Source organism: Microtus pennsylvanicus, chromosome 5 (genome assembly GCF_037038515.1).
Source record: "Microtus pennsylvanicus isolate mMicPen1 chromosome 5, mMicPen1.hap1, whole genome shotgun sequence".
Classification (NCBI taxonomy): domain Eukaryota; kingdom Metazoa; phylum Chordata; class Mammalia; order Rodentia; family Cricetidae; genus Microtus; species Microtus pennsylvanicus.
In genome coordinates this window covers 91,147,805-91,162,138 of record NC_134583.1, presented here as the reverse complement: position 1 = coordinate 91,162,138, position 14,334 = coordinate 91,147,805, and the positions used below count along the sequence as shown (strand labels likewise).

The 14,334-nt window shown below is 42.7% G+C and overlaps 1 protein-coding gene across 1 annotated transcript; it reads left to right on the top strand.

Annotated features, from left to right (window-relative positions):
* The first annotated feature begins 133 nt into the window (after positions 1 to 133).
* Positions 134 to 13,508, top strand: Ttc9c (tetratricopeptide repeat domain 9C). Its single transcript, XM_075973423.1, has 3 exons — positions 134 to 1,490; positions 7,477 to 7,659; positions 11,801 to 13,508. Exons 1-3 carry the CDS (start codon positions 1,253 to 1,255, stop codon positions 11,893 to 11,895), a joined length of 516 nt encoding a protein of 171 aa, XP_075829538.1. The 5' UTR covers positions 134 to 1,252; the 3' UTR covers positions 11,896 to 13,508.
* The last annotated feature ends 826 nt before the right edge of the window (positions 13,509 to 14,334 follow it).

Below are 14,334 nucleotides of genomic sequence, written 5' to 3'. Positions count from 1 at the left end.
CGCAAGGAGGCCTGCGCCGAAAAGGCTGGCTGCGGCTCAAGTGCCTCGCAGCCCGGAAGCGGGAGTGCGCCTCTCTTTCCGTACTTCAGTTGGAGGCTCTGCGCAGTCGCACCAGAGCCCCGCCCACCCTGTCAATACTCTTACTTCCTGATCGCTCCCAATTGCCGAGGCACCCTAGGTCTAGCTTGATGTCCTCGCCTCCTTATTCCTTGACCGCCTCTTCTGAGAGTGATAAACGAAGACAAGCCGGAGGGCTGGCGGGTGCACAGCAGTTGTTTTCGTGGCTCGTAGGCAAAGGGCTTTCCAGTACCAAGGAAGAACGAGCAATGCCCGGGCCTCTTTCTCTGGGTTTAAACTTCTACCCGGCAACAGACGCGCCAACCCCGCCTTCTGCCTCTCTGACTGGCCATCTTGAATCGTAGTCTGTTGCTCTGATTGGTCGTCTGATATCGTGCGGCTTTTTTTCCTATTGGAGAAGTAGCCGGGAATTTTTTTTTTCCGGGTTGGTCCGCTGGGGAGGCGGGGTCGTTTCTGCGGGATTACTTTTCTGGACTCATTTCTGATTGGGTGATGTGACGCAATGCGCGCGCCCCGTTAGATGCCAAACTGCTAGCAGGCCAGGTCTTTTCCTGTCTGAGCGCCGGCCCTTAAACTGAATCGCTGGAGACTTCCGGGCTTGGGCCATTGCGGTAGTGCGGTTGTAGGACTTGCCAGTGCACACGGCCTCTTCTGCCTCGCCAGCGGAACAGGGGCTCAGGCCCCATTCACTTCGCTCCTTCAGTTAACAGCAGAGACATCGACAAATGCTTGTTGAATAAAGAGAAATAAAGAGCTTGGGAAGGAGCGAAACCTTTTTGACCTGTTTCAGTTGTTCCCGCCTACTCCATCTTCTTCCAGGTCAGGGGGTGTGCCTCAGAGAAAGAAGGAAAAGAATTTTGCGGGCTGTCACACACTTTGGATGTTTAGCTGGGCCTTTGAATCTTCCTAGAGTCTATACTCACGCCAGGATCTCTTCTTTTGGAAATCATCATTTGGCCTATGGCTTCACTACCTCCACATTATTCATTTTTTTGCGGAACTTGTGGAAACTGAAAAGGGGGTCAATTGGACTGTAGTCCTATAAAACATCAAAGCTCAAATCCTCCCGAAGGAGAGTAATTTTCTGCTCCTTTGTAGTAGACTTCCTAAAGCAATAATTTTGATCCCAACACCACAGCCTCAGTTGATCCTTCATTTAACAATTCTAACAGTCATGGAGAAGCGCCTGCAGGAGGCTCAGCTATTCAAGGAGGAAGGGAACCAACGTTACCGGGAAGGGAAGTACCGAGATGCTGTGAGTAGGTACCACCGAGCTCTTCTTCAGCTGCGGGGCTTGGATCCAAGTCTGCCTTCCCCGATACCCAGTCTAGGACCTGAGGGCCCAGCTCTCACGCCGGAGCAAGAAAACATACTGCACACCACTCAGACGGACTGCTATAACAACCTAGCTGGTAAGAGCAGGGCTGGAGGGTGGGTAGAACATCAAGACTTGACCATCCAGCAAAGCAGAGGCTGCGCACGCCTTTAATCTCAGTATTCGGGAGGCAGAGGCAGGTGGATCACTGAGTTTGAGGCCAGAGTGGTCTACAGACTGAGTTCCAGGATAGGCAGGGCTACACAGAGAAACCCTGTCTCAAAAAACAAAGCTAAACAAACAAAAAAGAGACTATCAAACCCTGTGAACACTGAAAAAAATACATTCTTCTTCGCTGCCATCTGGTTATTCGGCATGAATTGAAACCTGTTTCCAATCAGTAGAGAACTCTTAAGCAGGCAGGATTTTTACAAACTCTCCAGATGTTTGTAAAAATAGAACCTCTTAGGCCCTAACTCCAGAATCTTTGATCTAGTAGATCTAGGGTGGGACCGCCAATTGATTTATCTGGAGGAATGTTGCTAACTTTAGAATATTTTGCCTAGTGTAGAGAAAAAGTGCTTTTTTCTAAAGGAAATTTAACATTTGGGAAACACATTACTGGCTCTAGATAGTGTAGATCAATTGTGCTTGATAGTATATTTTTTTGTAGAAATCAAGGACATTGGATAATTAGTATTTTCCATTTCCCTATGGCTTTGTATGAAGATAGAACAGTTCTGCTAGGAATAACCTTAATTGATAAGAGACCTTTTAGTCTTTTCTATGATAGAAAAATCAAGCTTAGAACTAATCAATTTATAGCAGAGTAAGAAATTCTAACAATGTAAACTGAGGCTATGTATTTTATCAGGAGCTGTTATGTTCCCTATTGGTTGCTTTTTTAAAATTGTTTTGATTTTTCTTGAGTCTCAGTATGTAGCCCAGCCTGGCCTAAAACTCACTTTGTAGACCAAACTGGCTCCAAACTTCTGGCAGTCTTTATGCCTCTGGCTCCCAAGTGCTAAGATTATAGGTGTCAGCTTATTTATTATCTGGCTGCTTATTTTAAAAATATCTTTGTGGATGGGTGGTGGTGGTGCACACCTGTCATTCCAGCACTCAGGAGGCAGAGGCAGGAGGATCTCTGTGAGTTCAAGGCTACAGAGCAAGTTCCAGGACAGGCTCCAAAGCTACACAGAGAAATCCTGTCTCGAAAAACCAAATGTGTGTGTGTGTGTGTGTGTGTGTGTAAACATCTTTGTCATCTCTGTGAGTTTGAGGCCAGACCAGCCAGAGCTTCATAGAGACCCTATCTCAAACAAACAAACAAACAAATACACACACACACACACACACACACACATATATATATAAATAAAGCACTCTTAGATGTACACATACATATACACATATATATATAAAAAATAAAGCACTCTTAGATGTATAAACTTAAATATGTATACATGCACATATATTGTATGCACACATACAAGCAGTGTTGGAGTGGAGCTGTGCAACTCAGGGCCTTGCACATGCTAACCAAAAACTGTGCCACTAATCTACAATATCAGCACTAAAAATTTTTGAAATTACAATATTCCTTAGTTATGATAAGAAGCTAAGGGTATTTTTTTCCCAGTGGTTCCAGCAATAATTTTGGGACTCAAATAATAGTAATTATGGTGGTGTTTTGTTTCTTTTTGCAACAATGTCTGTGCAGCTCTGGATAGCTTAGCTGACTTGAACTTGCCTGCCTCTGCCTCTACAGTGCTGGAACTATAGCCCATCCCCTAACAGTAGCTGTTTCAACTTAATTCTGATCAACAGTTATTAAATGCTGAGGATTAGCAGTGTAACACGACAGATAACAATCCCTACATTCATGAAACAAAGGAAATAACATGGTATATCAGACAGTAAGTACTGCAGAGGAGACTAAGTGAGATGGCGTTGGGCTTTATACCTGTAATCCCCGCACTGGGGAGGTCCAAGTAGAAGAGTGACTTCAAGTCTGAGGTCCAGGCTAGCCTGGGATGTATGCTAAGACCCTGTCTCAAACAAGTAAGAATAAACTGGAAAATGGAAGTAGATAGAGTCCTGAGATGTTCAATTTAAGAAAGGATGGCTCTATAGGATTCATAGATGTGACATGATCTATGTTAAGGGTCATAATTCTTCCAAATTAGTCTAAGGAAACTAGAACTAATCTAGCAACAAATGGATTTAAAATTATACCCGGCCAACAGTCTTAATTCCCAGAGCTTAAATTCTTATTGCAGGATAATGGCATTATTTAATCATTGCTCGATCTCAGTTGCTACCCCTGTCAAGATCAGTCAGGCAGTATATCCTAGTGTACTTTCGCTAAGCTGCTAAAATCCTAGCTCATAGCTGGGGCCCAAAGGTATAGTGGGACAATAGGATTTGTGCTTTATATCTTAGCTTGTATCACTTACTAAGCTGTTAAACTCAGACCCCTCTCTAAGCTCAAAAATCTCCGCCTTCTAAAGTCTATAAAAGTAATTTCCTCTGTTTTGTGGGTTGTTGTTGGGTCTCCTACCTAACCAAGCCCCATCCCCTAATGGCCAGTATTACAGAAAGGTATTTCTTTTGAAATCGGTTTCCGTATATCCCCCATCAAACTGGGGGGTATTATTTAGACTAAACAGGGCTAGAAAAATGACCCAATAGTTAAGAACACTGGCTACTCCAGCAGAGGATCGGAGCTTAATTCCCAGCACCCATATGGTGATTTACAACCATTTCTAACTCTAGTCCCAAGGGATACAACACCCCCTTTCTCACCTCCACAGGCACCAGGCACACATATGGTTTACATACATAAATACAGACAAAACACTCATACACATAAGAACATATATCTTATAAAAATAATCATCAAGATACCTTCCTTGCTCTTCTTAGTCCTTAGTTTAATGTTTGAACATAGTTAGTGATAGGTATATAGTTATCAGTTAAAGTATTGAAGCTAAAATGCTGGATTAATTGACCTGTGGAGAATACCTTGTGAAAAGCCTGCTTGGTGTGGGGTGTTGTAGCAGGGATGCAAGTATAGTCCAAGCTTGTTATTGACTTCATTATACCTGAACCAACCATCTGAGCATGATTTACCTTTAATATATTTATTCCAATAGCTGTGAAATAGGGTGTATCTTTCCCTTTCTTTTTTTAACTTAGAAAATATTTGTTTGGTTTTTGGGAGGCGGGGTTTCAAGACAGGTTTCCTCTTTATAGCCCTGGCTGTCCTGGAACTCACTCTGTAGACCAGGCTGGCCTCAAACGCAGATATTCACCTGCTCCTGCCTCCTTAAAGGTGTGTGCCACCACACCCAACTATTTATTTTTAATTATGTGTATGTGTTTATGTGGGTATGTGTACATGTCAAAGCAGATGCCTTTGATGTCCAGAAGAAAGCATCAAATTTGCTGGAGTTTTAGTTGCAGGTGGTTGTGAACCATGTAGTGTGGGTGCTTGAAACCAAACTTGGGTCCTCTGCAAGAGCAATATGTGCTATTAACCACTGAACCATCACTTCACCTCCGTTGACAGTCGTTTCAGTCCCAAAGAAACACACAGAAGTCTACATTAATTATAAACTGGCTGACCTAATAGCTCAGGCTTTATTAACTAATACTCACATCTTAAATTAGCCCATAATTCTTATCTGTGCTAGCCACGTGGCTTGGTACCTTTTATCAGTGAGGCAATCTCACCTTGCTTCCTCTTGGTCTGGGTGATGACTGCAGACCGAACCTTTCCTCTACCCAGAATTCTCCTGTTCTGGATGCCTCGCCTATACTTCCTGCCTGGCTACTGGCCAATCAGTATTTTATTAAACCAATACAACTAACAAATCTTTACAGGGTACAAGATCATTGTCCCACAACATACCTCCTTTACATTTATTTTTGGTAGTGTTGAGACTGAACTCAAGAGTCTCAAGTATGCCAGGCAATCAATCAGTCTGCTAAGCTAAAAACCCTTCTTTAAGGCAGAACACTGTCTTGAACATTGCTTCCTAACCAAGATTTATTCTGGGTTCCATTAATCAGCCAAGAAAATAGTGTATTAATACTATATGATGTTGTTGGAAATGAGGTTGGCATGGTGGCACAGAACTTTAATCCCAGTACTGGAAGCCTGAAATAGGAAGAACAATAGGAGTTTGGGGCCATACTGGAGTTTCAGGACTGCCTGAGCTACAAAGTGAGAACCTGACAGTTTCAGTCAGTACTACTGCTGTGTAGAGACAACATGACCACTCTTATAAAGGAAAGCATTTTATTGGGGGCTTGCTTACAGTTTCAGAGGTCTAAGTCCATTGTCATCATGGTGGGGAGCATTGCAAAATGCAGCAGACATAGTGTTGGGAAGTAGCTGAGGGTTCAACTTCTGGATCAGAAGGCAGCAGGAAGAGCGAGAACTACTGGGCCTGATGTAGGTTTTTGAAACCTCAAACCCCACCCCCAGTGAAACACTTCCTCCAATAAGGCCACTCCTCCTAATCCTTTCAAATAGTGACACTCCCTAATCATTTAAACACGTGAGCCTGTGTAGACTATTCTTACTCAAACCACCACACTGACTCAACAAAACCAAACTAAACATTTGGGTGTGTAGATACACGCCTGTAATTCTACTGATTGGGTATGTGGAAACAAGATCATCATCTTCCAATATATAGAGGATTCAGAGCCAGCTGCAGCTATATGAGATCCCCTACCTCAGAACACTATGAAATAAAAAACAAAAGATGACAGGACTTGGTTCAGATTTCATGCTCATTTCACTTACAAGCTCTGAGATCTTGGGCAAGTTGCTTATCTGAGCCTGGATTGTTTTTCATCCACTAAATGGAGACTAACACTGATTGTGGACTGTGGATGAAAAGATAGAATAGCTTGTTCTTTCGTCACATAATGGCAAGCATTAACAATGCTGCAGTATAAGACCTGATGAGACCAAGAAGTTAGGACACAGCACTAGGTAGAAGAGATAAAATGATGAGTTCCATATGATCCCCAGCACCAAAGAGAGGGGAGGAAAAGGGAAGGGTAGACTGTGAGAGAGGGTCTTATATAGTAGCCTATACTGGTCTTAAATTCCCCATGTGGCCAAGTGTTAGTCACTGTTCTATTGCTGTGAAAAGACATCACGATCAAGGTAGTTCTTAAAAAGAAAAGCATTTAATTGGAGGCTTACTTACAGTTTCAGAGGCTTAGTCCATTACCATCATGGCAGGGAGCATGGTGGCCTGCATGGCATTGGAGCAGTAGCTAAAAGCTACATTCTGATCTACAAGCTGCAGGAAAAGTGAGAACTGGGCCTGGCATGGGTTTTTGAAACCTCAAAACCCACCCCCTACAGCAACACACTTTCTCCAACAAGGCCACACCCTCCTACTCCTTCTCAAATAGTGCTACTCTCTGATGACCATTGGTAGTCAAACCACCACACTGAAGATGACCTTAGAGTCCTAATCCCTAAATCTCTACTTCTCAAGTACTGGGATTACAGATGTGTACACCATACCATGCTTGAGAGAGTTTTGAATACAAAATTTAAAGTATGGAGACTGGAAAGATGACTTCCCAGTTAAAAGTGCTTACTCCTCTTACAGACAACTTGGGTTTGGTTCAGCACCCATATCGCAGCTCACAGTCATCTGTAACTCCAGTTCCAGGGCATCTGATGCCTCTGTGACCACCTCGGGCTGCATGCATATAATACATATATAAACTTGATATATTTATTGTGTGTGCACGTGTGCTCAAGCATGACACTGGACACATGTTGGGAACGGCCGAGGAAAACTTGTGGGAGTCAGTTCTCTTCTTCCCAAGAATCAAACACATGTCATCAAGCTTGCTGGCAAGAGCCTTTACCCACTAAGCCAGTTTGTCAGTCAAAACTTTTATATCTCCAGTTCCTAGGTGAGGGTATGGGTATGGGAGACACTTTAAAATTAGTTGAATAAATGAATATTGGGGAATGCCTTGAGTTGGCTAGTGGAATCTCCTATAAGCCTACCTTCTCTCCTTTTAACTTGATCCATTAGCCTGTCTCCTCCAGATGGAGCCAGTGAACTATGAACGAGTGAGGGAATACAGTCAGAAAGTCCTAGAACGACAACCTGATAATGCCAAGGCCTTGTATCGGGCTGGAGTAGCCTTCTTCCACCTGCAGGACTATGACCAGGCTCGGCACTACCTGCTGGCTGCTGTCAATAAGCAACCTAAAGGTGAGTGAGAGGAACATTAAGGTGGTGAGCATATATAAAATTGTTCTGTTGTTAGTATAAAGAAATGATCAGTGTTTAAGGAGATGACAGACTAATTGCTGTGCTCTAACATTACACACTGTATATGTCATGTATTGAATTATATCCAGTATTCCTGTTAATATATACAGCTATTACAAATAAACAGAAAAAACTTCTTAAAGAAGAAGCCGAGCAATAGTGATGCTTGCCTTTAATTTTTAATCCCAGCACTTGGGAGGCAGACGCGGGTGGATCTCTGTGAGTTAGGCCAGCCTGGTCTACAAGAGCTAGTTTTAGGACAGGCTCCAAGCTACAGAGAAACCCTGTCTCGAAAAAAGAAAAAAGAGCTGGCAGTGGTGGCGCACACCTTTAATCCCAGTACTCGGGAGGCAGAGGCAGGCGGATCTTTGTGAGTTTGAGACTAGCCTGGTCTACAAGAGCTAGTTTCAGGACAGGCTCCAAGGCTACAGAGAAACCCTGTTTTGAAAAACCAAAATAAATAAATAAATAAATGAAAAAAGAAAAAGAAGAGGTGGGAATGAATATATATAGCTTAGTTGACTTAGTAGGTAGGCATGCACAAAGCTCCAGGTTCGATCCCCAGCATTGCATAAAAGCATACATAGTGTTGTACACGCCTGTAATCCCAGCACTTGGGAGGTGGAAGCTAGAGGATCAGAGTTCAAGGTTAGTGAGTCTGAAGATGATCTGGGCTACATGAGATCCTGTCGCAAAGCAAAACTGTTTCATGATCCACCTGCCACTGCCTCCCGAGTGCTGGCATTAAAAGGTGTGCTGCCACCACCTAGCTTCACTTTTTTTTTTTTTTGTCTTTCAAGATAGTGTTTCTCTATAGCTTTCTCTTCACCCTCAATTTTTAACTTTTTAAAAAACAGATACTACAAACCAGATAAAAAATCCCAGGAGGGCCTGGTGATGGTGGTGGCGCACTCCTTTAATCCCAGCACTTGGGAGGCAGAGGTAGGCGGATCTCAGTGAGTCTGAGGCCAGCCTGGTCTACAAAAGCTAGTTCTAGGATAGGTTCCAAAGCCACAGAGAAACCGTGTCTAAAAAAACCAAAAAACAAACAAACAAACAAAATCCAAGGAGGACGTGGGGAAGATGGTCATGAGATTCCTAGCTGAGTTACATGCCTTTAATCCAAGCACTTGGGAGACAGAGGTTGGAGGATCTTTGAGTTTGAAGCCAGCCTGGTCTACAGAATGAGTTCTAGGATAGCCAAGGTTACACAGAGAAACCCTGTCTTGAAAAACCAAAAAAAAAAAGAAGAAGAAGAGAGAAATTCACAGCCGAGGAGCTATTTGATAGTTGTTGAGGGAGAGTTAGTTTTCTTTAATGATGTTACCCCCTTGTAGGTCACCCACACTCCCGGGCAGGCACCATTCCCAAGAGTATCTAGGCAACACAAACTGGAGTAGATGGGGTTGGGAAAAGAAGACGAAAGCTTAAACTTGGGTGGGGTGGGAGTTTGAGGGCAGAGAGGAGGGTAGGTGAGTATGACAAAAATGTAAAATTCTCAAAGAATTAATCAAATATTTTTTTTTAAAAAAATAGGTAACAGGGGCTGAAGAGATGGCTCAGAGGTTAAGAGCATTGCCTGCTCTTCCAAAGGTCCTGAATTCAATTCCCAGCAACCACATGGTGGCTCACAACCATCTGTAATGGGCTCTGGTGCCCTCTTCTGGCCTGCAGGCATACACACAGACAGAATATTGTACAATAAATAAATAAAAAAAAAAGATAGCATTCATATATTTAAGAAAGTGAGCTGGGTTGTGGTGGCTCACATCTTTAATCCCAGTATTTGGGAGGCAGAGGCAGGCAGATCTCTGTGAGTTCAAGGCCAGCCTGGCCTACAAAGTGAGTTCCAGGACAGCCAGGACTGCTAAAGAAACTTTGTCACGAAAAAAAAAAAAACCAAACAGAATGTGTACAAAAATGTGCACATGAATAACTTTTCCACTTCTGTGGCATTTTTGATTTTGTTTTTTACTTACTTTGTGTGTTGGGGTGGATGTTTGCAAGCTACAGCACATGTGGAGTCCAGCCTGTAGAAGCTGCTTCTCTCCTACCATGTGGGTGGCCTGCAGCTGCATCCTTAGTGCCAGCCACTGTGAGGAATGCTAGGATTATAGTTTCTTACCACCTCATCTGCAATACTCTGTCCTTGTTTCTACAGGAACACAACTATTAGTTCTGTCTTCATCCTTAGGAATATTTAAAGCTCCCCTACCTTTTAAAGAGTATGTTAGTGAATCCCAGTGAATGAACTTGATCATCGTCAGTTGGCCTGCTCTCCAGATAGGAGCTGGCCTTCACTTTAGCTATTGCCTTATCTTTTAGCTCAGCTAACTCCAGGTGTGACCTAGAAAAAGAAACCACTGACTGGGAAAATTTCAGATTTGGCACTTTCAGGACAGAAAGGAAACTGTGAAGCAGATGGCAGGTTCATTTCTGTGTTGGTTGGTTTAACACTGAATATTGGTTGTTTTTTTTTGTTGTTGTTGTTGTTGTTTTTGGTTTTGTTTTTTTGTTTTTTTGTTTTTTCGAGACAGGGTTTCTCTGTGGCTTTGGAGCCTGTCCTGGAACTAGCTCTGTAGACCAGGCTGGTCTCGAACTCACAGAGATCTGCCTGCCTCTGCCTCCCGAGTGCTGGGATTAAAGGCGTGCGCCACCACCGCCCGGCAACACTGAATATTGTTTCTCCCTTTTTTTCTTCTCTTTCTCAAGAGAAGTTACACAGTTTATCTGTGTAAACCTGGCTGTCCTGGAACTTGCTCTGTAGACTAGTCTGACCTCAAATTCACTGCCTCTGCCTCTGTAATGCCGGGATCAAAGGCTTGCGCCACCACTTCCTAGCTTTTTTTTCTTCTTCTTCATTTATTATGTATACAACATTCTGCCTCCATATATGCCCACACACCAGAAGAGGATGCCAGACAGAATTGAAGTCACCACCTCCGGAAGAGCAGCCAGTGCTCTTAACCACTGACCTATCTTTCCAGCCCCCCACCCCTTCATTCTTAAAGCAGCTATTGGAGGCTAGTAGCAAAGGAACCCCAAACATAACAGTGCAATAAAACTTTTCACTAATTTAAATGAACGCTAAAGCCACTATGAAGTAATGAAGGTATATGAGCCATTTGTTTTTGTTTCTTGACTAAAGGTATACAGATGAAATGCTACTAAGTGGGCACAGTGGCACACATCTTTAGTCCCAACTATTATGAGAGGCTGAGGCAGGAGGGTCACTTAGCCTGTAAGTTCAAGACCAATCTGGGCAACACAGCAGACCACATCTTTAAAAAAAAATCCAAAAATAACCAGCCGGAGGTGGCATACGCCTTTAGCTCCAGCATTCTCAGAGGTAGGCAGATTTCTGTGAGTTTGAGGCCAGCCTTGTACACAGAGAGTTTTGGGACAGCCAGGGTTACACAGAGAAACCCTGTCAAGAAAAAAAAACAAAACAAACAAACAAAAAATTAGAAAAAGGCTGGGGATATAGCCCAGCTGGTGGGTTGCTAGTCTAAATCCCCATCAGTGAATAATGCATGGTGGTTCATGACTATAATCCCAACACCTGGGAGGTGGAGGCAGGAGGACTGTGAATTTGACAAACAAACAAACAAATTTAGCTCTGACCTATAGAGATTTTGTTTGTTTATTTAAGTCATAATTTTAAGATGGGTAAATCAGCAAGACTGTCTTCAGGTACAAATCAGATTCAAAGCCAGCATGGGCTACAAGACTTTCAAAAGAAAGAAAAAAAAATTGTCTGGCAGTGGTGGCACACAGCTTTGGTCCCAGCACTCAGAAGGCAGAGACAGGCAGATCTCTGAGTTCGAAGCCAGCCTAGTCTACAAAATGAGTTTCAGCACAGCCAGGGCTACACAGAGAAACCCTGTTTTGAAGGGAAAAAAAAAAGTAATTCACAGTGACATAAATTAAGTAACAGAAGTTATTATTCCATGGAGTAATTGTGATACATTCAGATTCAGATTTTGGAGAACTAGAGTAACTGGGAGTGTTACCAGTGCTCTCTGGTCCACTGGGTCATTGTGGTGTCTGTAATTGCCTTTTTTCTTTGTTGTCTCTGAAGATGCCAATGTCCGGCGATACCTCCAGTTGACACAATCAGAACTCAGCAGCTACCACAGGAAAGAGAAGCAGCTATATCTGGGCATGTTTGGTTAATGAAGAAAAAAGATGCTTCTCTACTGGAGCTCAAGTGGACCACTAAAGACCCATCAAGAGAGACCTGAACCTCAGCAAGAGAAATTCACCCTTTACCTCTGACCCAGGTGGATTTCTGTTTTCCTGTTCTTCACAAGCTCTCTGCTACTTAGGCCGTCTGCATCCCTTATTGTCTATCCCTCAGTGTGGCTGGCAATCCATATTATTTGCATTGAGAAATCGACTAGAAAGCATTCATCCACTGTGGATGCAATCAACTATATTTGTGATGTAGATAAAATGAGATGGTATTAGATGTGTTCAGATACAGAGGAGAAGGCCAGTGAAGGATAAAATAGTAAGGACAGGCAAAAAGGAATCTTTTACTGTTTCCTCAGATGCCTTTGTTTTTCCCAGTGGGAAATATATATAATTTTGAAACTAGATAAATATAAATTGAGCCCAAGTATATGTACATTTACATTAAAGATTTGAAATTAATCATTTTGGGGCTAGGATGTAGCTCAGTGGTAGAATGCTTGCCTGGCATGTACAAGGTCCTGGGTTTGATTCCCCAGTGTTGCAGAAATAAACTAAACAACAACAAAATCCAACTTTTATTTAAATTAATCTCTCTTTTGTTTGTTTGTTGTCAAGATAGGGTTTCTCTGTGTAGCCTTGGCTATCCTGGAACTATCTCTGTGGACCAGGCTGGACCCAAACTCACAAAACCCGCCTGCCTCTGCCTCGCAAGTGCTGGAATTAAAGGTGTGCACCACGACTGCCTGGCTCTTTAATTTTTTTTCTCCCAGGATTTTCTAGTCCTTGATATTGCTTATATTCAGATCATTAACATAGTATAACTTATTCATTTGTCTTTATTCTGTTTTAAAGCTTCTGAAGTAAATGCTTGGAATACATGAAACCCTGTGTTTTAAAAACAATGTTTCTGGGAGTCAAGCACGTAAATAGTTAAGTATCTAATAACTCTCTGTCCTCCTGCCGAAAAGGAACCCACGTGCTAGTGAGCTTTTTATGGGTCTGTATGTATGTGTGGGGCTGGAGTTTGAACCTATCTTGCACATGCTAGGCAAGCACCCTATCATTGAGCTACATAGTCAGCCTCAAAGTGGTTTGTTTCTGTTTGTATTTTGGACAAGGTGTCTCTGTGTAGCCCTGCCTGTCCGTGTTTTAATTTTAATAGGTGCATTTCTAAAGTGTGTCCATTTTTCTCAGAAGCGTTACAGTGTCTTCTTGAAAGAATATCATAATAAAGCATGACAGAACCCAAGTCTCCTCTTCATCTGTCGCTCTTATTTTGTAAGAGCTCAGGACCTCTCAGAGAAAAGAAACCACAAGGAAAGACGGTTATTGCTTAGTCTTGGAATTCTGATAGGACCTGGGAAGCTGCTGTGCTCGTGGGTGCAGGGTGCAGACCTAGTGCAGTCCTGCCTCTGTGGCGTCCATCAGCCAATGGCTGCTCTGTCATTCTGTTTGCTCTGTGGATTGCGTCTATATCTTGGGTGCCAATTAGTAGCTAAGACCATGTAGTATGTCTCTACCATTAAAAGTGGAGATAATAAGCATGTGGTATTCATTAGCCATCATGTAATCATTAAACAAATATGATTCTTGGGGTGGGGTCAGTCTGCTTTATTAATAACACCCCAAACTCTCCCAATGCGCTACTCTTCTTTGTTCCTCCCTATAGTTTAAATAATACATGCATCAAAGTACAGCCAAAGGCTTACTATCAAATAATCTAAAAAAATCCAAGGCAAGAACTAAGTAAAGTAGAATATTTTCTTTATTTAAACTTCTTAAACTGTTAAACCTAGCATTTGCCTGTCATCTCAGCACTCAGGCTGAGGCAGGAGGATTGCTATGAGGCTATATACTGAATTTCAGACTAGATTGGGTTCCCTAACAAGATCATGTCTTTTTGTTTTGTTTTGTTTTTTGAGACAAGGTTTCTCTGTGGCTGTGGAGCCTGTCCTGGAACTAGCTCTTGTAGACCAGGGTGGCCTCAAACTCACAGAGATCCGCCTGCCTCTGCCTCCTGAGTGCTGGGATTAAAGGTGTGTGCCACCACAGCCTGGCCAAGATTATGTCTTAAAAACTCAAAATAGACGAAAAAAATTCCTATATTGGTTTGGCAACATTTTGTCATGGCGAATCCTGTCACATTTGGTTGGCCAGAGGGCCTTATCTTTGAAGTTTTCTCTGAGTAAATTTCCATGTAAGAATCTTAACACTACCCCTCAATTATAAATATCCACTTGTCTTTTTGGAGTCAGTTAGGTCCAATCTGTGTCTAAAAGTTAATTTTAAAATCTTTATCATCTTGCATGTTTCACTTTTTGTTTCGTTTTTCAAGACAAGGTTTCTCTACATAGTGCCGACTATCCTAGAACTCACTCTGTAGACCAGGCTGCCCTTGAACTCCCAGAGATCCACCCG